Source organism: Cervus canadensis, chromosome 4 (genome assembly GCF_019320065.1).
Source record: "Cervus canadensis isolate Bull #8, Minnesota chromosome 4, ASM1932006v1, whole genome shotgun sequence".
Classification (NCBI taxonomy): Eukaryota; Metazoa; Chordata; class Mammalia; order Artiodactyla; family Cervidae; genus Cervus; species Cervus canadensis.
Genome location: NC_057389.1, coordinates 56,455,872 through 56,479,326, shown reverse-complemented (window position 1 = coordinate 56,479,326; position 23,455 = coordinate 56,455,872). Strand labels below are relative to the sequence as shown.

At 40.5% G+C, this 23,455-nt stretch overlaps 2 protein-coding genes across 2 annotated transcripts; both read left to right on the top strand.

Moving 5' to 3' along the window:
* The first annotated feature begins 4,639 nt into the window (after nucleotides 1-4,639).
* On the top strand, nucleotides 4,640-7,999 carry LOC122439795 (protocadherin beta-12-like). The gene is given in 2 exon segments (XM_043465251.1): nucleotides 4,640-7,551; nucleotides 7,554-7,999. Coding segments are annotated over 2 exon segments (2,397 nt in total). The 5' UTR covers nucleotides 4,640-5,273; the 3' UTR covers nucleotides 7,673-7,999.
* Nucleotides 8,000-15,872: 7,873 nt separating this feature from the next.
* On the top strand, nucleotides 15,873-18,464 carry LOC122439796 (protocadherin beta-14). The gene has a single exon (XM_043465252.1). The coding sequence runs from the start codon at nucleotides 16,049-16,051 to the stop codon at nucleotides 18,446-18,448; it is 2,400 nt and encodes a 799-aa protein (XP_043321187.1). The 5' UTR covers nucleotides 15,873-16,048; the 3' UTR covers nucleotides 18,449-18,464.
* Nucleotides 18,465-23,455: the final 4,991 nt, after the last annotated feature.

Sequence of the window (23,455 nt, the reverse complement as noted above, 5' to 3'; positions counted from 1 at the left end):
TTGGCTGAATCCTTGGATGTGCAACCCCTGGATGGGGAGGGCCAACTATGGGATTTGAGCATCTGGGGAATTTGAGATCTGTGAGTCTTAGAACCAACCCCTCACAAATTCTAAGAGGTGACTTACTTAGCTGACACAGATCTCTCAATATCTTCATAAAAATAGATGCAGAGGACATAAAATTTTTGAGAACTTGCCTTGTGACAGTATCTTTGTTTTCATTTGATTGATAGTTTGGATATAAAATTCTAGGCTGAAAATAATTTTCCCTCAGATCTTGAAAGCAGTATTCCTTTTAGTGATTGCATATAGAGGTGCTATTCAGAAGACTTTCCATTCTGATTCCTCTCTCTTAACGTCACCACATTTTTGCACAGTGGAAACACTGGAAACTGTTTTCTCCTATTCTGAAGATAGATACATCAGTGTTGGCTATTTATCTAGTCACATGGGTGTACTCTGTTAACATTTAAACTCTCACTTTTAGCTCTGAGAAATTTCCTTGTTCTATTTTCATCATAATTTCTCCTTTGAATTTTGTATCGTCTCACCATAATCTCATTAGTTAAATACTGGATATCCTGAATTGATTGATTGTCTCCCTCTAATTTTTTTCCACTTCTTATTTTCTTTTTGCCTCTTATTCTACTTTTTGGACAAAATATTTTATCATCCAAGCTTTGTACTTTTAATTTTTGACTGACAAATATTTATTTTTTAAGAGCTCTTTTTAGTTCTCTTGAAAGTTTTTCATAGCATCTGTTTTAGATTTATAAATGTGGTATCTTTTGTCATTTAGATGACCAGTAGGCACATGAAAAGATGCTCAACATCACTAATTATTCAGTTCAGTTCAGTTGCTCAGTTGTGTCCCACTCTTTGCGACCCCATGAATCGCAGCACGCCAGGCCTCCCTGCCCATTACCAACTCCCAGAGTTTAATCAAACTCATGTCCATCGAGTCCGTGATGCCATCCAGCCATCTCATCCTCTGTTGTCCCCTTCTTCTCCTGTCCCCAATCCCTCCCAGCATCAGGGTCTTTTCCAATGAGTCAACTCTTTGCATCAGGTGGCCAAAGTATTGGAGTTTCAGCTTCAGCATCAGTCCTTCCAGTGAGCACCCAGGACTGATCTCCTTTAGGAAGGACTGGTTGGATCTCCTTGCAGTCCAAGGGACTCTCAAGAGTCTTCTCCAACACCACAGTTCAAAAGCGTCAATTCTTCAGCACTCAGCTTTCTTCACAGTCCAACTCTCAGATCCATACATGACTACTGGAAAAACCACAGCCTTGACTAGATGGACCTTTGTTGGCAAAGTAATGTCTCTGCTTTTTAATATGCTATCTAGGTTGGTCATAAGTTTCCTTCCAAGGAGTAAGCATCTTTTAATTTCATGATTTCACTAATTGTTAGAGAACTGCAAATCAAAACTGAGACATGGGTCAAAATGGCCATCATTAAAAAGTCTACAAAAAACAAGTGCTGGAGAAAGTATGGAGAAAAGGGAACTCTCCTATACTGTTGGTGGGAAGGTAAGTGGGTACAAACAGTATGGAAGTTCCTCAGAAAACTAAAAACAGAATTACCACTTGATCCAGCAATCCCACTCCTGGGAATATACCCAGACAAAATTAAAATTCAGAAAGATACATGCACCCCCATGTACACAGCAGCACTATTCACAATAGCCAAAACATGGAAGCAACCTAAATGTCCATCCGCATATGAATGAATAAATAAGAACTTAGTACATATACACAAGGGAGTACCACTCTGCCATAAAAATGAACAAAATGATGCCATGTGCAGCAACATGGATGGAACTAGAGATTATCATACTAAGTGAAGTAAGTCAGAAAGAAAGTGCAAATACGATATGAAATCACTTATATTTGGAATCTAAAATATGGCACAAATGAACCTACCAACAAAACAGAAACAGACTCATAAGACATAGAGGACAGACTTCTGGTTGCCAACAGGGAGAAGGGGAGAGGGATGGACTGGGAATTTGGGGTTGGTAGATGCAAAGTATTACATTTAGAATGAATAAGCAACAAGCTCCTAATGTATAGTAGAGGGAACTACATTCAATATCCTGTGATAGACCATAATGGAAAAGAACATTTTAAAAGTATATGTGTGTGTGTGTGTGTGTTTGTATAACTGAATTACTTTGCTGTACACGACTGGCAAAACATTGTAAATCAACTATAATAAAAATTATTCTGTCATCTACAATCCATCTTTTAAAATTATTAAATTCATTGTGCAGTAAAAACTATTTTTAAAATGAGAGTGAGTCATAGAGAAATTAAGAACTTGCCCAAGATTATATAGCTAGGAAGTAGCACTAAGCCCAAATCCACCCTTTATCTTACAAAAGAATACATACTTCATATGATTACTATTGAGATTAAATGTGTAAACACATATGTGGCACCAGAATAATAGGCAGCACAGAATAAATACTCAATAAATATTAGCTCTTATTAGATTTTACTACTCTGAGGATATTAATCAGATTTTTTATATTGAAATATAGTTGATTTACATTGCTCTGTTAATTTCTGCTATCCAACAAATTAATCAAACATTTTAAAACACTTTCTTTAAAAAAAAAAACACTTTCTTCTGTTTTCTCTATTTCTGTATCTGTTTCCTCCTGTGACCCCCTTTTTTGGTGGTGGTGGTTGTTTTGGCATTAATACTTCGTTGGTATTACTACTTCCTCATGTCTTGTGGTCCATGGCTATCTTCTCATATTTAAGAATGATCAAGGTGCTGACAGTTAGCTCTTTGTGTATGTGATAATGAGGTTATTGATGGCAGGACCTTACTCTAATGTAATCATTGTAAGATAAGAGTTATTAGCTTAGGAGATCCTCAAATACCAGTATGTTAAAGTTTTTGTTTGAACCTTTCATATGCTCCAGGTTAGGATTCTGCAATATCGTCTGTGCAAGAGAGAGTTAGAGATGCGCACCCTGCGTACTCCAAATGGAGACTACTGCGTGGAAAGGGACTAGAAATCTCATCACTCAGGGTGCAAAGTTTTGCTTGATTTCCCTATTTTTGGCTTCACCCCTCACATTTGCACTTAACTCTGCCCAGGGTCTCCAAAGTTAGAGATGTTGTTTGGTCGCTAAGTTGTGTCCAACTCCTTTCCAACCCCATGGACTGTAACCCTCCAGGATCCTCTGTCCATGGGACTTCCAGGCAAGAACACTGGAGTGGGTTGCCATTTCCTTTTTAGTCCTCAATGAACTTCAGTCTTATACACTTGGTTCCTCTAAATCTTGTATCCAAATGGGATTATGTTGGACAAACAAGAACTTTTCTTTAGACATTTCTTGGAACTGATAACTGCTCTTTCATCTGATTTTTGTCATCAAATTTATGTATATACATTCTCGGTCTCTGTAAGTTCATATCATTTTTATTAACTATCATTTGTTGGGCATTTTAAAAGGAGTGAGCTGTGTAAAATCAAAGAATTACATGAAAGTACTGTAATACTGTTCTTCGAAATTTGGAAGGAATCAAACATGAGGGTATTCTGTCTTCTCTGAGCATAATAAATCTCTCTAAATTCAAAAATAAAAATAAAAGGATAACTGTGTGTAGTAAATCCATCTACTTTTCAATTTTTGCCCTTTTGTAGTGATTTATTTTTCAACCATGTGTCTAGCTTGCATTTTTAAGAATATAATTGAACTTAACATTTTTAAAATGAAAACTTCTTAGATCCCTCCTCCATAAATTTTTGAGCACACTCTTGAGACCTTGTATACTGGACATCACAGGCGAATTCTGTTCCAAACAATCTCCCTCACCATGTAGCAACCATGTACTTTGGCTAAAACTGAAACCACCAAAAGCTTTAGAGGTGACCCCAGAGAGGATTAAAGCAAAACAGAGGACAAAGATGAGTTCAGATTCTGAAACTAAAACCTCCACCTACAATTCTATTGTGGCTTCCCTGGTGGATCAGCTGGTAAAGAATCTGCCAGCAATGCAGGAGACCTGCCTGGGTTAGATCCCTGGGTTGGGAAGATCCCCTGGAGAAGGGAATGGCTAGCCACTCCAATTCTATTCTGGCCTGTAAAGAATTCCATGGACTGTATAGTCCATGGCGTCACAGAGAGTTGGACACAACTGAGTGACTCACTTTCACTTTCATAATTCTATACCCCTGAAACAATGATCGCCTCAGTAGCAGGTACATGATCTTGGTTAGTCTGGTCAGAGTAAAACTAAGTTTTTGTCCTACAACTGGGAAAGAAAATCTCTCTCACTCTCTCCTGTGCTGAAAGAGACAGCAGATGACCATAACTGTAGCTGGAATAAATCTTGGGAAACTGAGGGAAGTCAGTTTTAGGAGTAAGCCTGTGTTAAATGAAACTAACATGTTTGTGTATTTGTTCATTTTTTGGTAAATTATGAGAAACTAGAAATAAATTATGGATTTCCACAATATGTTCCACCCCAGTATCTTACTTCATTTTTCTCTTAGTTCACAGTTCACTGCTATCAAGGAAATCTACAGAAGGCCTTTTGTGCTATCAGAACTATCTATACATAGTTCTCTTTGTTCTACCTCATGGTTAATTCAGTTTCATATCCTTTGAGAGGGCTTCTGAAATGACTTGTGTACACTTTCCCTTTCCCTTACCACCTAAGGAAGGCCAAGAAGTGCTGGAATTTTGTTCAGTTAAACAGTCACTTATACTCTCCTTGTTTCTGGTGCTCAGTTTTCTCAGAAAGATTACAAGCTCCTGGGGGCCAGGAATCTCATCTTATATTTCTGTATTCACCACAACTGAACATTTTCAATTGTGTGGAGAGTGGGGAAGGATATTTAAAAGCTTTTTTAAATGCTAATAACATCAAAAACTATAAACAGTATAAAATAGCTCTTATGGATGATAGACTACATGTGTAATCACTTAAATACAATATATAAAAGAATATTTGCTTCTGGAGGATATTTATGTGAATGGAATTTAGGTAGCTTTCATCAAACTCTGAAAATCTGTGGAGACGCATGGTGGCGCTGCAGGATAACATCGCTGGGGGAGAAAAACCATTCTATGCTGGATGATGTTCTGGACATTGTTACCCAGTGCAAAAAGAGCACTAGGAAGACAAAAAGAACAAGGTTTCAAGTGGCAAACATAAGCCTCTGAAGATTCGGTGGACATATCAGAGGCACCTTACCCAGAAGTGGGAAGGGTGAAGCGATTCTGCAGGAAGACTTTGGGAAAGGAGCAATGGAGATTGGAGGGGCAGGCGTTCTGCAGATAAGGCAAGTCCTGCTTTTCTTTGTTTTGCTGGGGATGTCTCAAGCGGGGTCTGACTCTGGGCGCTTCTCAGTGGCAGAGGAAATGCAGAGTGGGACCTTTGTAGGCAATCTGGCAAGAGACCTGGGGCTGGAAGTGGGTGAACTATTCTCCAGAGGGGCTCGGGTGGTATCTAATGATAACAAACAGCGATTGCAGCTGGACATAAATACAGGGGATTTGCTCTTAAGTGAAGCACTAGACCGGGAGGAGCTCTGTGGCTCCACCGAGCCCTGTGTGCTGCATTTCCAGATATTAATGAAAAGCCCCTTGCAGTTTTTACGGATTGAGCTCCAGGTCAAGGATATAAATGATCACTCTCCTGTCTTCTTAGAAAAAGAAATGCTCTTAGAAATCCCAGAGAATAGTCCTGTCGGTGCTGTCTTCTTACTAGAAAGTGCAAAGGATTTGGATGTAGGAATCAACGCTCTAAAAAACTACACAGTAAGCCCCAACTCTCATTTCCACATTAAAATGAGAGTCAATCCGGATAACAGGAAATACCCAGAGTTAGTTCTGGATAAAGCGCTGGATTATGAAGAACAGTCTGAACTCAATTTCATCCTCACCGCTCTGGATGGCGGGTCTCCGCCTAAGTCTGGGAGTGCCTTGGTCCGGGTGGTGGTCGTGGACATTAATGACAACCCCCCTGAGTTTGAGCAGCCATTTTATGAGGTGAAGATTTCAGAAGATAGCATTCTCGGCTCACCGGTTGTCACGGTCTCAGCTTGGGACTTAGATTCGGGGAAAAACGGGGAAATATCATATATGTTTTCCCATGCCTCAGAAGATATTCGCAAGACATTTGAAATTAACCAAAAGTCTGGAGAAGTGAGTTTAACTTCACCCTTGGATTTTGAAACAACTGAAGCATATTCCATAATCATTCAAGCCACAGATGGGGGAGGCCTTTTTGGAAAATCAACACTCAGAATTCAGGTGATGGATGTGAATGACAATGCTCCTGAAGTGACTGTGTCATCAATTACCAGTTCAATCCCAGAAAATTCTCCGGAGATTGTGGTTATGGTTTTTAGTATCCGAGACAGAGACTCTGGGGAGAATGGGAGGATGATTTGTTCTGTTTCAGAAAACCTCCCGTTCGTGCTAAAATCTTCAGTTGAGAATTACTACACGTTGGAAACGGAAAGAATGCTGGACAGGGAAAGCCAAGCGGAGTACAACATCACGATCACGATCACTGACATGGGAACTCCCAGGCTGAAAACCGAGCACAACATAACCGTGCTGGTGGCCGACGTCAACGACAACGCCCCCGCCTTCACCCAGACCTCCTACACCCTGTGGGTCCGCGAGAACAACAGCCCCGCCCTGCACATCGGCACCGTCAGCGCCACAGACACAGACGCGGGCGCCAACGCCCAGGTCACCTACTCGCTGCTGCCGCCGCCAGACCCGCACCTGCCTCTCGCCTCCCTCGTGTCCATCAACCCCGACAACGGCCACCTCTTCGTCCTCACGTCCCTGGACTACGAGGCCCTGCAGGCCTTCGAGTTCCTCGTGGGCGCCGCCGACCGCGGCTCGCCCGCGCTCAGCAGCCAGGCGCTGGTGCGCGTGCTCGTGGAGGACGCCAACGACAACGCGCCCTTCGTGCTCTACCCGCTGCAGAACGCCTCGGCGCCCTGCACCGAGCTGGTGCCCAGGGCGGCCGAGCCCGGCTACCTGGTGACCAAGGTGGTGGCGGTGGACGGCGACGCGGGCCAGAACGCCTGGCTGTCGTACCAGCTGCTCAAGGCCACGGAGCCCGGGCTGTTCGGCGTGTGGGCGCACAACGGCGAGGTGCGCACGGCGCGGCTGCTGAGCGAGCGCGACGCGCCCAAGCAGCGGCTGGTGGTGCTGGTCAAGGACAACGGCGAGCCGCCGCTGTCGGCCAGCGTCACGCTGCACGTGCTGCTGGTGGACGGCTTCTCGCAGCCCTACCTGCCGCCCCCGGAAGCGGAAGCGGCGGCCGCGGCGCCGGCCGACCCGCTCACCGTCTACCTGGTGGTGGCCTTGGCGTCGGTGTCGTCGCTCTTCCTCTTCTCGGTGCTGGTGTTCGTGGCGGTGCGGCTGTGCAGGAGGGGCGGGGCGGGCTCGGCGGGTCGCTGCCCGGTGCCCGAGGGCCACTTCCCGGGCCACCTGGTGGACGTCAGCGGCACGGGGACCCTGTCCCAGAGCTACCAGTACGAGGTGTGTCTGACGGGAGGTACTGTAAGAATGAGTTCAAATTCTTGAAGCCGATTCTCCCCAATCTCTCGACCCAACGCCCTGGGAAAGAAACAGAGGAAAATCATACTTCCTACAATAGCTTTGGGTTCAATATTCAGTGACCATAGTTAACTTTTATATCTAATATGTATGTTGTTTTGTGCTCCTTCCACACCATCGTTATTTTCCCCCAAATATGCGTTTGAAATTGTACTGTTACTTTCATATCTTTGCATGTTGTACCCATCTTCTAAGTGAATGCTTATTTTTGTGGTTGTAATTATTACAAATAATTTATTCTCTAACCAAGGAGGTCTTAATTCATAATTAATTCATAATTAATTAACTTGCCTTACACCAAGTAACTTTTTTCTCATGGCTCCCTCTTCAGTTGAACTTTCACTCACAATTATGCTTTTGATAAAATAAAGCAGACCACTTTCAAAGTATTTCAAGTGTTCAAGCATTTCTTCATTTTTTTGCGATTTTTCTTGTGATTTAATAATAGTTGCTATTCAGAAATGTCATTTTTCTTTCTTTAAATTCACCACTCTTTTTAATTAGGTTTTTAAAATGTTTATTACTGCTGGAAATATACCTGAAAATAATGTCCTTTGATCTTGTTAGGGCCAGAAGGCAATTTTCCTAGTGTCTCTTCTTTATTGATCCTGGAGGGTTACTGTGAAGACATATTAATACTGTGGCCACCCACATAATCTTGGAATATAAAGTTTTTATTTTCCAGATGTCTCACTAATGTTACAAAGGTATAATGCAATCTAGTAGAATGCAGGCTCCTGAACCATAATTTGTTTACTGTAGAGTGGACTTGTGTGCTAAAGTGTATAATCTTTTGCCTCCTGTGCTCTCCCAGAATACATCTACACTGGGCACTAATTTTCAAATTTTGAAATAGCCAATAGAAAAATTATGTAACATACAAACACAATAGAAATGTTTTGTAAACACTACTTAGCTTTTTTGTGATGCAATTTGAAATTGCCTATATTAATCCATTCAATTTAATTTTCAAATGTCATGATCCACTAAATTGATTTCATGACTTACTAATGGGTAGCAATCCAAAGTTTCAAAACCACTTTTCTCAGATATTTGTAGAGCACTGAAAAGTATGAAAAGATAGTCCTTTAACATTCTAGTTTTAAACCTTTTTTCAAGCCATTGTAGGAGAAAGTTTTGTTTCATGCTGTACAAGCTCTAACCAACCACTTTTGCTTTGAGTGACCTGACTATATCATAGAAGAGAAAGCCTTCATTGTTGGGGGAGGATATTTCCAAGAATTTCATCAAAAAGTCTTAAAGTCTGTATGTTGTGGAAGGAAAGCATAGATGAGCAAAATGAGTAGGGGTATAGAGGGAAAGGAAATGTGTTCACATGAGACAGAGAGTAGGTATGAGAAAGAGGACATGCATGAGGGTAAAATGATTGCTTTTATTCCTGTGGGGCCACAGACTAGAGTCAATGCCAGGAACTGCCTCTTGAAGATATTCTAATCTTAACATTGTAGAGGGGCTGGGTATTAGTTAATAATGCCTGGAAGTACAATCTCTTGCTCTAGCATATCCAAAATAACTTAATGTTTACACTTCTTGAATGCTAAAATTTCACTGCCAGTTCTTTTGAACTGTATGAACTGATTAATTACTCTTTGAATTTAAGAAAAATGGAGGGAACAAAAGTTCCTCCATGCAGGCTAACTAAATTCTAATTTTCTGTTTTCAGAAGTAGAACTAGGAATAAATGAAAGCTTCTTTACATAGAGAACAAAAACTCATATTAATAAATCAAAATATTAAGGGTACCTCCTATATTTACTGTACTTAGTGGGGAAAAGATGGATGACCACTAGCATAAAGAGATCTATGATGGTATAGCTGTCAAAAACAAAGGTGGGAGTGTTCTAGTAGCTTGTTTCCCCAGTAAGCCTGGCCTCTCACATTTATAATAGGGGAAGGGAAAGAGCAGTTTAAACAACTCAGGCAGAAAATTTAACAGGTGCAACAGCAGAGAAAAGCCTGTTGCTTTGGGTTTTTCCACCTACCTGAACAGGAAGACTTGTCTATTTATGGAAAGAACTGTTTCCTGACTCTAGTGGAGAATGGTGAGGCCTTCGGAGCTCAGATACAAGTAAACCAACCAGTTCTCTTCAAATGTATTGTTAAAAACAAATTTTGCTCTTATGCTTCAAATAATTTACAGTTAAATTTAAACCAGTGCATAGGAATTCAACTATATCAGCCAGTTTTACATTAAAGGACTATAAGTTGTCAATGGGAAGAGGTCACTTACAAAATGGAGATGTAAGGAACTGCTCAGCTTCCCAGAGTTAATTTTCTTGAAAACCCTTGCCAATAAGAACAAAACAACAGTCTAGGTTGGAATTTGCCAAGAGTATGGGAAAGAAAGGGGCTTCCCAGGTGGCTCAGTGGTGAAGAATCCACCTGCCAATGCAGGAGCTGCAGGAGCCCCAAGAGGGTTCCATCTCTGGGTCAGGAACATCCCCTGGAGAAGGTAACGGCAACCCACTCCATATTCTTGCTGGAATAATCCCATGGACAGAGGAGCCTGGTGGGCTACAGTCCATGGACTTGAAAAGAGTTGGACGTGACTGAGCACACATCCACTGGTTAATCTATCAAGGCTTCTCAGTACCTGGGCCACATGCTGTACTTTCTCACTACCCAGGATTATTCTATGAAATATGATTTCAGATCTCTCCCTTTAAGAACACCTTCTATGAGAACCTTCTATGCCTTTACCCCTCTGATCCAGTTACTCCTATCACATCTTGTCTTTGACCTTGTCAAGACCTCCATCCCATGATGCTGCTACTACCTATCAACCCCCTCCTGTTTTAATTTCCTTCCCATCAGCTGACTCCCATTTCACCACTCCCAACCACTCTCATGCTCATATTCTCAATTCTTTTTCAATTTTCCTTCACTCTAGGATTTCCTTTGCCTCCTGATGAAACACCACATTAGATAAATATTTTTATCTAGTTAAATTATTCAATAAAAATTCTCTTTTCTCTTACACCTGGGATGCTGCACTCTAAAACAAAGCTTAGAAAATAATCAGTACTATCACCACTAAGGTTATTACATTCAAAATTAATTGGGCTTTCAAGATCAAGAAATCTTTTTATATTTTCCTAAGTAACATTCTCTTTTACTCTTCATAACAACTTCATACCTACTTAATTTTTTTTTATCTTACTTTAAACTTCTTACCCTACTACTTACATACCGCTTGTTAGCAGATGAACTTGCTTAATATCTTAAAGAGAAAACAGAACCATCAGATGGAAATTATCTTAATGTCCTATTCCCAAACCTATACTCTTGAAAGCATATGTACTTGTAATTTCCTCTGCTAAGTTCCCTTCCACTTAAGTCTAACTCCTTCATATTTGCTGAATCCTGTCTTTGACAGCCTTCTAGGGGCTTAACACTGATAATATCCTTTCTTGTATATTTTAATTTTCTCCTTCTTTACTCAGTACTGCAAATCAGCATTTTAAAAACATTTCTCTAGGCTTAAAAAACCCTCCTGAGTCCAAATTCCCCTCCAGATACAAATCTACTTTTTTCTTTTGCAGCTAAATTTCTCAAAAGGATTTCCATTTTTACTTCCTCATCCTTCTTGCTTTTCAACCCAGTGCAGTCCGTATTGAAAACTGATATTGTAAAGCTGGTCAAAGATTTCTGTGTAAGTTTTTAAGATTACACTGAGAAATAAGAGTAGTAAAATTACTCAATGGCTTGTAAAACATGTGTCTCTTTCTTGTAACAGCCACAGTGGATAAAGGATTGCATAGACAGGGCAGCTTTGCTCCTCATGGTCCTTCTGGAACCAAAATTTGTTCCAAGTAATTCCTCTTGCATTTCCTATTGCAATGTCATAATCTACATGACTGTAGCTGGGTCACTGCCACATCTGGGTTCTAGTTGACTAGGAGGGAAAAGATAATCCAGATGTGGCAGACCCACGAGTGGCAAATGAAAGTTCTATTCACAATGTGTGAGAACTTAGCCACACCTAACTACAAGCGAGGTGGAGTCACCATGTCCTTGGATACAGTTCTATTACGATAAAGAAAAAGGGAACAGATTTTGGCAGACATCTAACAGAATCCTTCACAATGACCATCTCCTTAAATCCAATGGACCATTTTAATATTTATTTTTCTTGAGTTTTCTGAAGCATTTGCTACTGTCAATCTTCCTCATAGTTTTGAAATACTATTTGCTTTTGGTTTCATAATTCTAAACTCTGGGCCTTCCTTGTCTTTTTAAAAAAAATACTTCCTTACCTCATCTCTAAATGAAGATATTTATCAAAATTCTGTGCTAAATCTCTTCTATTCTTCTTTGACACATTTTTGCTTGATTTACACAGAGATCTCATGGTTTCGAACACAGGCATACTTCTTTTTATTGCACTTTGTAGAGATTGTGTATTTTTACAAATATAAAGTTTGTGGCAACCCTGCAACAAGCATATCTATTGACACCATTTTTCCAACAGCATTTGCTCACTTTATGTCTCTCTGTAACATTTTGGTAATTCAGTATTTCAAACTTTTCATTTTAACTATATTTGTTATAATAAAACAAAATATAATGGTCATCTGTGGTCTGTTTTTTTTTTTTTTTTTTGATCAGTGACCTTTGATGTTAGTGTTGTAATCATTTGGGGGAGCACCATGAACTGTACCTGTATAAGACAGTGAACTTAACAGATAAATGTTCTGACTGCTCTACCAACTGGCTGTTCCCCATCTTTCTAACTCTCCTTGGACCTCCCTATTCCCTGAGACACAACAATATTGAAAATAGGCCAATTAATAATCCTACAATTTGCCTTAAGTGTTCAAGTGAAGGGAAGAGTCACATGTGTCATTTTAAATCAAAAGTTAGAAGTTATTAAACTTGGTGAAGAAGGCATGCTGAAAGACAAGAGAGGCTAAACAGCCTCTTGCACCAAAGACCCAGGTGTGAATGGGAAGGCCAAGTTCTCTCTTTTTCTTTCTCTTTTTTAAAATTAATTTATTTGGCTGCTCCAGGTCTTATTTGTGGCACGAGGGATCTTCGATCTTTGTTGCAGCAAGTGAACTCACTTGTGGCATGTGGGATCTAGTTCCCTGACCAAGGATCAAACCCATGATCCCTGCATTGGAAGTGCAGAGTCTTAGCCACTGGACCACCAGAGAAATCTTCCAAGGATAAGTTCTTGAAGGAAATTAAAAGTGCTAATCCAGAGAATACACAAATGATAAGAAAGTGATACAGTCTCATTGCTGATGTGGAGTTTTAGTGACCTGCACAGAAGATCAAACCAGATATATAACATTGATTTAAGCCAAAGTTTAATACAGAAAAAGGCTTCAACTCTTCAATTCTATGAAAGCTGAGAGAAATGAGTAAGTAGTAGAAGAAAATTTTGAAGCTAGCAGAGGTTGGTTCATGAGATTTAAGGAAAGAAGCTGTCTCTAGGACATGAAAGTGCAAGGTGAAGCAGAAAGTTCTGATGCAGAAGTTGCAGCAAGTTATCCAGAAGATCTAGCTAAGATAATTCATGAAGCTGACTACACCATCACAGCTTTTCAGTGTCGATGACGAAGAAGTCATATAGGATTTTCGTAGCTAGAGAGAAGTCAATGCCTCGCTTCAAAGTTTTAAAGGACAGGCTGATTCTTTTGTTATGGTCTAACGCAGCTGGTAACTTTTAAGTTGAAACCAATGTTTATTGACCTTCCAAAGACCCTAGGACCCTTAAGAATTATGCAAAACCTATTCTGCCTGTGCTCTTTAAATGGAACAACAAACCCTGGATAACAGTACACCTGTTTACGCATGGATTACTGAGTATTTTAAACCCACTGGTGAGACCTAGTGCTGGAGATGTACAACCAGAATAGTGTTACAACATCCATTCTGCACCCCATGAATCAAGGAGTCATTTTAATTTTCAAGTCTTAATTATTTAAGAAATACATTTCATAAATCTTTGGCTGCCACAGACGGTGATTTCTCTAATGGATCTGGGCAAAGGAAATTGAAAACCTTTCAAAACAGATTCACCATTCTGGATGCCATCAGAAATACATGATTCATGGGGAGCAATCAAAATATCAATATTAACAGGAGTTTAGAAGAAGTTTATTTCAACCCTGTGACTCAGGGGTTCAAACTGCAGTGGAGGAAGAAACTTCAGATGTGGTGGAAATAGCAAAAGAACTAGAATTAGAAATGGACCCTGAAGATGTGACTGAACTGCTGAAATCTCATGATGAAACTTTCTCATGGATGAGGAGTTGCTTCTTATGGATGAACAAAGAAAGTGGTTTCTTGAGATGGAATCTACAAGTGAAAATGTTGTGAAGGTTACTGAAATGACAACAAAGGATTTAGAATATGACATAAACTTAGTTGATAAAGTAGCATCAGGGTTTAAAAGAATCAACTCCAATTTTGAAAGCAGTTCCACTATGGGTAAAATGCTCTCAAACAGCATTGTGGGCTACAGAGAAACTGTTCATGAAACAAAGACTCCATTGATGCAGCAAACTTCATTGTTGCCTTAAGAAATTTCCACATCTACTCCAACATGTAGCAATCATTCTGATCAGTCAGCAGCCATATAATTGGAGTGTAACTGCTTTACGATGTTGTGTTAATTTTGCATGAATCAGCTATATGTACACACATATCCCCTCCCTCTTGAGCATCCCTCCTACCTTTCCTGCTCCCTCCTCTCTAGGTCATTACAGAGCACTGAGCTTCCTGTGCTATATAGCACCTTCCCACTAGCTATGTATTTCACACGTGGTAGCATATATATGCTATCATAATTTCATGCAGCCATGAAATTAAAAGATGCTTGCTCCTTGGAAGAAAAGCTATTACCAACCTAGACAGCATATTAAAAAGCAGAGACATTACTTCGCCGACAAAAGTCCGTCTAGTCAAAGCTATGGTTTTTCCAGTGGTCATGTATGGATGTGAGAGTGGACCATAAAGAAAGATAAGCACCAAAGAATTTATGCTTTTGAACTGTGGTGTTGGAGAAGACTCTTGAGAGTCCCTTGGACTGCAAGGAGATCAAACCAGTCAATCCTAAAGGAAATCAGTCCTGAATATTCATTGGAAAGATTGATGCTAAAGCTGAACCTCCAATACTTTGGCCACCTGATGTGAAGAACTGACTCACTGGAAAAGACTCTGATGCTGGGAAAGATTGAAGGCAGGAGAAGGGGATGACAGAGGATGAGCTGGTTGGATGGCATCACTGATTCGATAGACATGAGTTTGAGCAAGCTCTGGGAGTTGGTGATGGACAGGGAAGCCTGGCATGCTGCAGTCCATGGGGTTGCAAAGAGTCAGACATGACTGAGCAACTGAACTGAACTGAACAAGCACTTACCAGCCACTTAGTAATGTTAAACCATTAGATTCCTACAATAATCATCCTAGAAGGTAAACATTAGTATTACCCCTATTTTATAGGTAAGGAAGCAGAGGTACATAATTTGCCCATGACTGTAGACAGTAGCAGAACTAGGATTCTAATGTAGAGATTGTGATTCCAGAATCCCTGTTCATAACCACTATGCAGTGCTATCTCCTGGGTATAAGATGTCCCTTCTAGATATTTACATATTACTATTTACCTAGGCATACATTTGGCATATTTTGATTACTTGGTATATTTGATTACTTTGGCATATTTTGATTACCAAATTTTCTAGCCTTTAAGCGCCATAAAGACAATGTCATGTCCTTAATATGTAGTTTTTAAAAATATACAAGTGAAAAAGTAATGACAATACTAACCATAACTGACTGAAATCTATTAAGTGTTTACAAGATTGGAGAGGAGAATACATTTGCAATAACTCAAGAAATGGCCTGAATAAGACATAATTTTTTCAGTTCAGGATATTTTAACGGTTCTTTTTGTCAAGCATTCAAAAGTGATAATTCAATGCATTTCATGGACCTTGTTTAAATACTGATTTAAAAGAAAATGGGGAAATGCAAACACAGATCAAATATAAAATGTACTAAGGTTCTATCACTAAATTTCTAGTCCTTATCTGTTAGAGATACTTAATGAAGTATTTAGAGGTAAAAATACATGATGTCTGGTATTTGCTTTAAAATATTCCAGATGAATATATGAATTACTTGTTTAAAGAGAAAAAATTTTTTACTGAAAAAAATTCACAGAGACACATGGTGGCGCTGCAGTATAAGGCAAAAACGGTGCTTCTACAACACAGGGCTCCATTATTCATGAGAACAGAGAACATTCAACCCACTGAAAAGAGAGGTATTAACGCGCTTCACCTACAGACTTGGAGGTTTATATAGACTTCAGAAGTTTCCAACTTAAAAAAAAAAAAGACCCTCGGTTTGAAAATTAGGGCTGAACTAAAAAATTTCCACAAAAGAGGTTTCTTGAAAGAACCATGGAGATCAGAGGGGCACTCCTTCTGCGGAAAAGGCAAGTCCTGATTCTCTTTGTTTTACTGGGATTGTCTCAGGCGCGTCCTGAGTCTGTGCCCTATTCTGTGGCAGAGGAAACAGAAATCGGTTCTTTGGTGGCTAATCTGGCAAGGGATCTGGGGCTTGGGGTGGAGGAGCTCTCTTCACGGGAAGCTCGGGTAGTATTTGATGATAATGAAAAGCATTTGCACCTCGATTTGCTGACTGGGGATTTGCTGATAAATGATAAACTTGACCGAGAAGAGTTGTGTGGCTCCACGGAGCCCTGTGTGATGCATTTTCAGATGGTATTGGAGAACCCTTTACAGTTTTTTCAGGCTGAGCTGCACATCAAAGATATAAATGATCACTCCCCTACATTTCTTGACAATGAAATAGTTATTAAAATATCAGAAAGTGCCACCATTGGAACTACATTCCTAATGGAGAGTGCCCAAGATTTGGATGTAGGAAGCAACAGTCTTCAAAACTACACAGTTAGCCCCAATTCTCACTTCTACATTAAAATTCAAGACAGCGACGATGGAAAGATATACCCAGAACTGGTCCTGCACAGAGCACTAGATCATGAGGAGGAGCCTGAGCTCATATTAACACTTGTAGCACTGGATGGTGGAAACCCCCCCAGGTCTGGGACAACTCTGGTCCTCATCAAGGTCTTAGACATCAACGACAATGCCCCAGAGTTTCCTCAGAGGCTCTATGAGGTGCAGATCCTGGAAAACGCACCGGTTGGCTCTTGGATTATCACCGTCTCTGCTAAGGATCTGGATGCAGGAAATTATGGGAAAATACTTTATACGTTTTTTCATGCATCAGAAGATATTCGTAAAACATTTGAAATCAACCCAATATCTGGGGAAGTTCATTTGAGATCACAACTGGATTTTGAAGTAGTACAATCCTACACTATAAATATTCAGGCAACAGACGGTGGGGGTCTTTCCGAAGAATGCACTCTTTTGGTTAAAGTAATAGATACAAATGACAATCCGCCAGAAGTGATCATCTCATCAATTACAAAGATAATTCCAGAGAACGCCGCAGAGACCCTTGTGGCTCTTTTTAGTGTCCGAGACCAAGACGCTGGAGAAAATGGAAGGATTATTTGCTCTATCCAAGATGACCTCCCATTTTTTCTGAAACCGACCTTCAAGAACTTTTTCACCCTAGTTTCAGATAAAGCACTGGACAGAGAGGAAAGAGCAGAGTACAACATCACCATCACCGTCACTGACATGGGAACCCCCAGACTGAAAACCGAGCACAACATAACCGTGCTGGTGGCCGACGTCAACGACAACGCCCCCGCCTTCACCCAGACCTCCTACACCCTGTGGGTCCGCGAGAACAACAGCCCCGCCCTGCACATCGGCACCGTCAGCGCCACAGACACAGACGCGGGCGCCAACGCCCAGGTCACCTACTCGCTGCTGCCGCCGCCAGACCCGCACCTGCCCCTCGCCTCCCTCGTGTCCATCAACCCCGACAACGGCCACCTCTTCGCCCTCACGTCCCTGGACTACGAGGCCCTGCGGGCCTTCGAGTTCCGCGTGGGCGCCGCCGACCGCGGCTCGCCCGCGCTCAGCAGCCAGGCGCTGGTGCGCGTGCTCGTGGCGGACGCCAACGACAACGCGCCCTTCGTGCTCTACCCGCTGCAGAACGCCTCGGCGCCCTGCACCGAGCTGGTGCCCAGGGCGGCCGAGCCGGGCTACCTGGTGACCAAGGTGGTGGCGGTGGACGGCGACGCGGGCCAGAACGCCTGGCTGTCGTACCAGCTGCTCAAGGCCACGGAGCCCGGGCTGTTCGGCGTGTGGGCGCACAACGGCGAGGTGCGCACGGCGCGGCTGCTGAGCGAGCGCGACGCGCCCAAGCAGCGGCTGGTGGTGCTGGTCAAGGACAACGGCGAGCCGCCGCTGTCGGCCAGCGTCACGCTGCACGTGCTGCTGGTGGACGGCTTCTCGCAGCCCTACCTGCCGCCCCCGGAAGCGGAAGCGGCGGCCGCGGCGCCGGCCGACCCGCTCACCGTCTACCTGGTGGTGGCCTTGGCGTCGGTGTCGTCGCTCTTCCTCTTCTCGGTGCTGGTGTTCGTGGCGGCGCGGCTGTGCAGGAGGGGCGGGGCGGGCTCGGCGGGTCGCTGCCCGGTGCCCGAGGGCCACTTCCCGGGCCACCTGGTGGACGTCAGCGGCACGGGGACCCTGTCCCAGAGCTACCAGTACGAGGTGTGTCTGACGGGAGGAACTGGGACGAATGAATTTAAATTTCTGAAGCCGTTTATCCCTAATCTTCCAGTTCAAGACACCGGTAGGCATATAGGGGAACATGAGAACTTTAGAAATAGCTTTGGACTCAAACTTCAGTAAAATAATTTAAACTTCTGATCTTTTGTTATTCTTGGCAAACTGTAGACCCCTCCTTTTTTTGGTAGGCCCCTTTTTGCCAATCTGTAATATAGTTCATGTTGGATGGTAGTTGCATGTATTATCATTTCTCATGATCCCCTCGCTTTAAAAATCTTAGTGGCTTTAAAAAGTAGTGGCTATAATGTAATGGAAATATAGTTTTCTGATTTTTTTGTAATTTGGTCTAAATGTCATAGTAATGGAGTTATTGCTAATTTTTTGTTGTGACAATGGTGTGAGTATTATTTGGAGGTGCAAATTCTAAAGTATTAGGGAATGCCACTATATATGTAATTTACTTCTAGATATTTCATCAAAGCATAGATAGATACATCAAAGGTTAAAAGTTCTATTGACTGGGTGGAAAGTATATTGGATCTTATTGCACTCTTCCCTTTGAAATTTTTTAGCATAAAGGGTAAAAGTGCTACCTGTCCATCTTCAGTAGTAGGGTACCTTATTTGTTTTGGTTATTGTTATATCGTGTTTTTCATGAATTCAATTTATGACAAAAGTGACCAAATTGAAAATTAGTGATTTCTTAAGTAATTTTCCTTTTTTCTCATTGTTGATGGTGTTTTGAGGGGAGGAGTTCTGCTATTTTACATTGCTGCTTTGTTTTCTCTCAATATGCCACATTTGCCAGTTTAAATTTCTATTATTTTATAGTGTTCATTACATAGCTTGATTGTTTATGGTGTCATCTTAAGTAAAATACTCTTCCATTAGAAGAATATAGATACAAACTTATTAATAATTAAGATGAAAATTCAGACTGTTAAAGAAATGAACTTGGTTCACTTTTCTCTTAATTTTTAAAAGTAAATATCAAAAATCCTTAATATTTGTGCTCTTTCTCAGATGTTCACAAAGGATGGGTCTATATTAATGGCTTATAGATGCCCCATGGTGTTCCAAATCATAATATATCCAATCTATAAGGGTACAGTTCAGTACAGATTTTGGTAACTAGAATGTAGTGTGGATAATAAAGCTACTGTGCATATACACTTCTGTGATTTCTCTTACAAAATTAAATATTATAGACTAGATGATGTAGTAAAATGCAATTTTGCTGACATTGTGAAATGTGTAAAACAAATTCCAATTTTCTCAGGAAATTTTTCTTTGCTTCATGAAGCTTTTACTGGTCTTATTTTGCATTGCAACAGATACTTACTAGTTGTGAGAATTTTATTAACTAGACATTTAAGCAGTACTGCTGCTGCTGCTGCTAAGTCGCTTCAGTCGTGTCTGACTCTGTGTGACCCCATAGACGGCAGTCCACCAGGCTCCCCCATCCCTGAGATTCTCCAGGCAAGAACACTGGAGTTGTTTGCCATTTCCTTCTCCAATGCATGAAAGTGAAAAGTGAAAGTGAAGCCTCTCAGTCGTGTCCGACTCTTAACGACCCCATGGACCACACGCAGTCTACCAGGCTCCTCCGTCCATGGGGTTTTCCAGGCAAGAGTACTAGAGTGGGGTGCCATTGCCTTCTCCGTAAGGCAGTACAGTCCTGAAAAAAAAAAATGTTTGGACCCTCTTTATCTCTCAGAGGCATAAGAAACAAATCTTATTTTTCTTATGCATAAGAGTAAGAATAGACGAGAACAAAATACTCTACTTGAATAATTCAGAAACAAGCTTGTACACTGCCAGATAGAATGAAATTCAAGATCAGATCCTTTTATATAGGAAAATTTAGTCATGATTGAAGAGGTGTCAAAATTACTGGCGGGGGAGGGAGAGACTGATTACTTTTCCAGTAAAATTGGCTGGAAAATTCACTATATAAAGAAAATACCTAAGTAAAAATATCTTTACAACCTTACTATTGGTTTCACTTTCTTAAACAAGGTTTTAAAAGTGCAAACAGGAAGTGGAAGGGAGGTTCAGGAGGAAAAATGTGTATACCTATGGCTGATTCATGCTGATGTATGGTAGAAACTAACACAATATTATAAAGCAATTATCCTTCAATTAAAAAATAATAAATTTTGAAAAGTGCAAACAATAAAGATAAAAACTGACAAACATTACTACCTTAAAACTAGAGGATAGCTCAGATAAACTAGCAGATGGGATGCAGGGAGAAGCTACTTGCAACATTTTAACTCAGAAGGATTAATATTTAGATTATTCAGATAACTCCTCAGATCAGCAAAAGTCAGAAAATCAAGGGAGCCAATAGAATGTTTTTTAAAGGACAAAAGAGAAAAGTAATTCAAAAGAGGGGAAAACAAAGTCTGAAAAGAACACGAAGTGACACGCAACCTCATTAGTTGATGATATACATGATAAAATAATTTTACACCCATAGATGAGAAATTTGGGTAACATCATATGGAACCATAGATGTATATGCATAGAAAATTGCATATACCCCCATTTTGAGGGAATTTCAATAGTATTTAATGAAATTTAGTATGTATGTAAATTTAGTTTTACTAAAAATATAAAAATATACACATTTTAAGATCTAGCATTTCTACTTTGGGGCATATAGCCAGAAAATTCTAACACAGCTTTTCAAAGTGATGTGCATAAGAATGTTTATCTTGGGAAAGCAAAGAATAGGAGTCTGTCTACATATTCATCAGTAAAGCAATTGATAAATGTGAAACATATTTGTGAAGGAGCACTATGCATTATTCATAAGGAGCGAACTTCCTCTGCCTACAATCCTACAATCTGCAGGAAACCTGGGTTGGATTCCTGGGTCAGGAAGATCCCCTGGAGAAGGGAATGGCAACCCACTCCAGTATGCTTGCCTGAAGAATTCCATGGACAGAGGAGCCTGGTGAGCTATACTCCACCCGGTGACAAAGAGTCAGACATGACTGAGCAGCTAACACTTCACTTCACTTCACTGTGCGGTGTTGAAAAGGAGTGAACTTGGTGTACAATCACATGGATAAATTCCAAATGTTTTAAAAGGAAGAAAAAAGGAAAAAAGAAAAAAGGAGACTGAGATTTATAGTACAGTACCAATATATCCATATAATACATAATATCTTACACTTGTAAAAATATACAAATATATAAACATATTGGAAGAAAGGAAGAAGGAACAGATGTAGGAAAGAAGATGTGTGTTTTACATAGGGGTGTGGACGGAAGTATGAGCTATACCAATATCAATGACAAAAAAAAACTATTCAAAGACACTGCTTAAATTGATTGCAGCATCATCGTTGATTTAGTATTGATCAGATCAAGTTGGTTAAAATATATATATTATTTCTGTATCCTCTCAATAAGATCAATTCCCCACACTCCATGAGAACAAAGTATTTGCTTCTCATTTTGAGACATAACAATATCCTTGAGATTTTATATTTTTAGTAAGGGTGGTATAGATTATGTACACCAACACTCCTACTGGAAAAAATAGCTTAATAACACAGTAATACATTGTCAGGTCACAGTTAATGTTAAAAGATAATTCAGAAAGATAAAACAACACCCAATCCATTTTTTTCCCTGGGATTTGGAATTCTGGGAAATGTGAACCTCTATTTTGATGGTGTATTATGGGGGAGAAAATCAAAGCCTAACATACTGAGAAGCTGATAGAAGACCTTCACTTCAATAAGTCTGGATTCCTAAGAACTACCACCTTTATGATAATAAACTGGAAATTGATAAGCCCCTGTGTGCAATTTTAGCCTTGAACTTGATTTTTAAGGTTGAACTTAATTTAAGGTGGTAGTTGACAAGCAGTCGTCCCAGATCTTGATAGAACCAAATGGAGACCTTCTATGAAAGAAGGTTTATTCATCTTATGCCTAGAATTATTTATATAATTTTTATGTTAACTTGAATATAAAGAAAACTGCATGCACAAAGAAATATGACACCATGAGTGAATCCCAGCAAAACACAGAACAAAAAAATAAACAAACAAACTTGCAAATGGGCTTCCCTGGTGGCTCAGACAGTAAAGAATCTGCCTGCAATGCAGGAGACCGGGGATCCCCTAAAGGAGAAAATGGCTACCTACTCCAGTATTCTTGCCTGGAGAATTCCATGGACAGAGGAAGTCTGGTGGGCTATGGTGCATGGGGCCGCAAAGAGCTGAACGCCTAACAATTTCACTTTTCAAATTTGCAAACACTTCAGATGTTTCAATTATCAGACACACTCTATAATAAGCTAACAACTTCAATTGAAGTAAAATATATACTTTAAAATGTACAGGGAACAAGAAACAATAAAATATGAAAGATTAGGGAAGAATCAAGTAGAACTCCTATAATTGAAAAATGTGATACAATTTTAAGCTGCATAAAAGGTTTAATAGAAAACTAAATGCAACAAAATAATTTGTGGAGCAAAAGATAGGGCAGAAAATAACTTATCCCATATGCAACTCATAGGGTTAATAAGATAGAAAATATGGGGGAGATGGTTAGAAAAGGATAACAGAGTAAACAAGTTTAACATATTTATCCAGAGTTCTAGGAGAGATGAGAAAGACTGGATCGGAGGCAATATTTGAAAAACTAATTACTGGGGGACTTCCCTGGTGGTCCAGTGGTTAAGAATCCACCTTGCAATGCAGGAGACATAGGTTGGATCCTTGATCTAAGAACTAGATCCCACATGCTGCTAGAGGGAACTACTGAAGCCCCTGAGCCAGCTTAGGGCTACTGCTGGTACTAGAGCTGGTGCTCCTCAACAGGAGAAGCCACCAAAATGGGAAGTCTGAGCACCACAACTAGAGAGTAGCCCCTGCTTGCTGCAATTAGAGAAAGGCTGCATGCAGCAATGAAGACCCTGGTGCAGCCAATAAATAAATCTAAAAAAAAAATAATGGCTGGGAATTCTTCAGAATTAATGAAAACATAAGTGCACAGATTCAAGAGACTCAAATAAGCCTAACAGGATAAACAAAAGATAACCATACCTGGAAACATCATTGTGAAATTTGAAAAAAGCAGAATTTTTTTTAAAGAAAAGTCACAG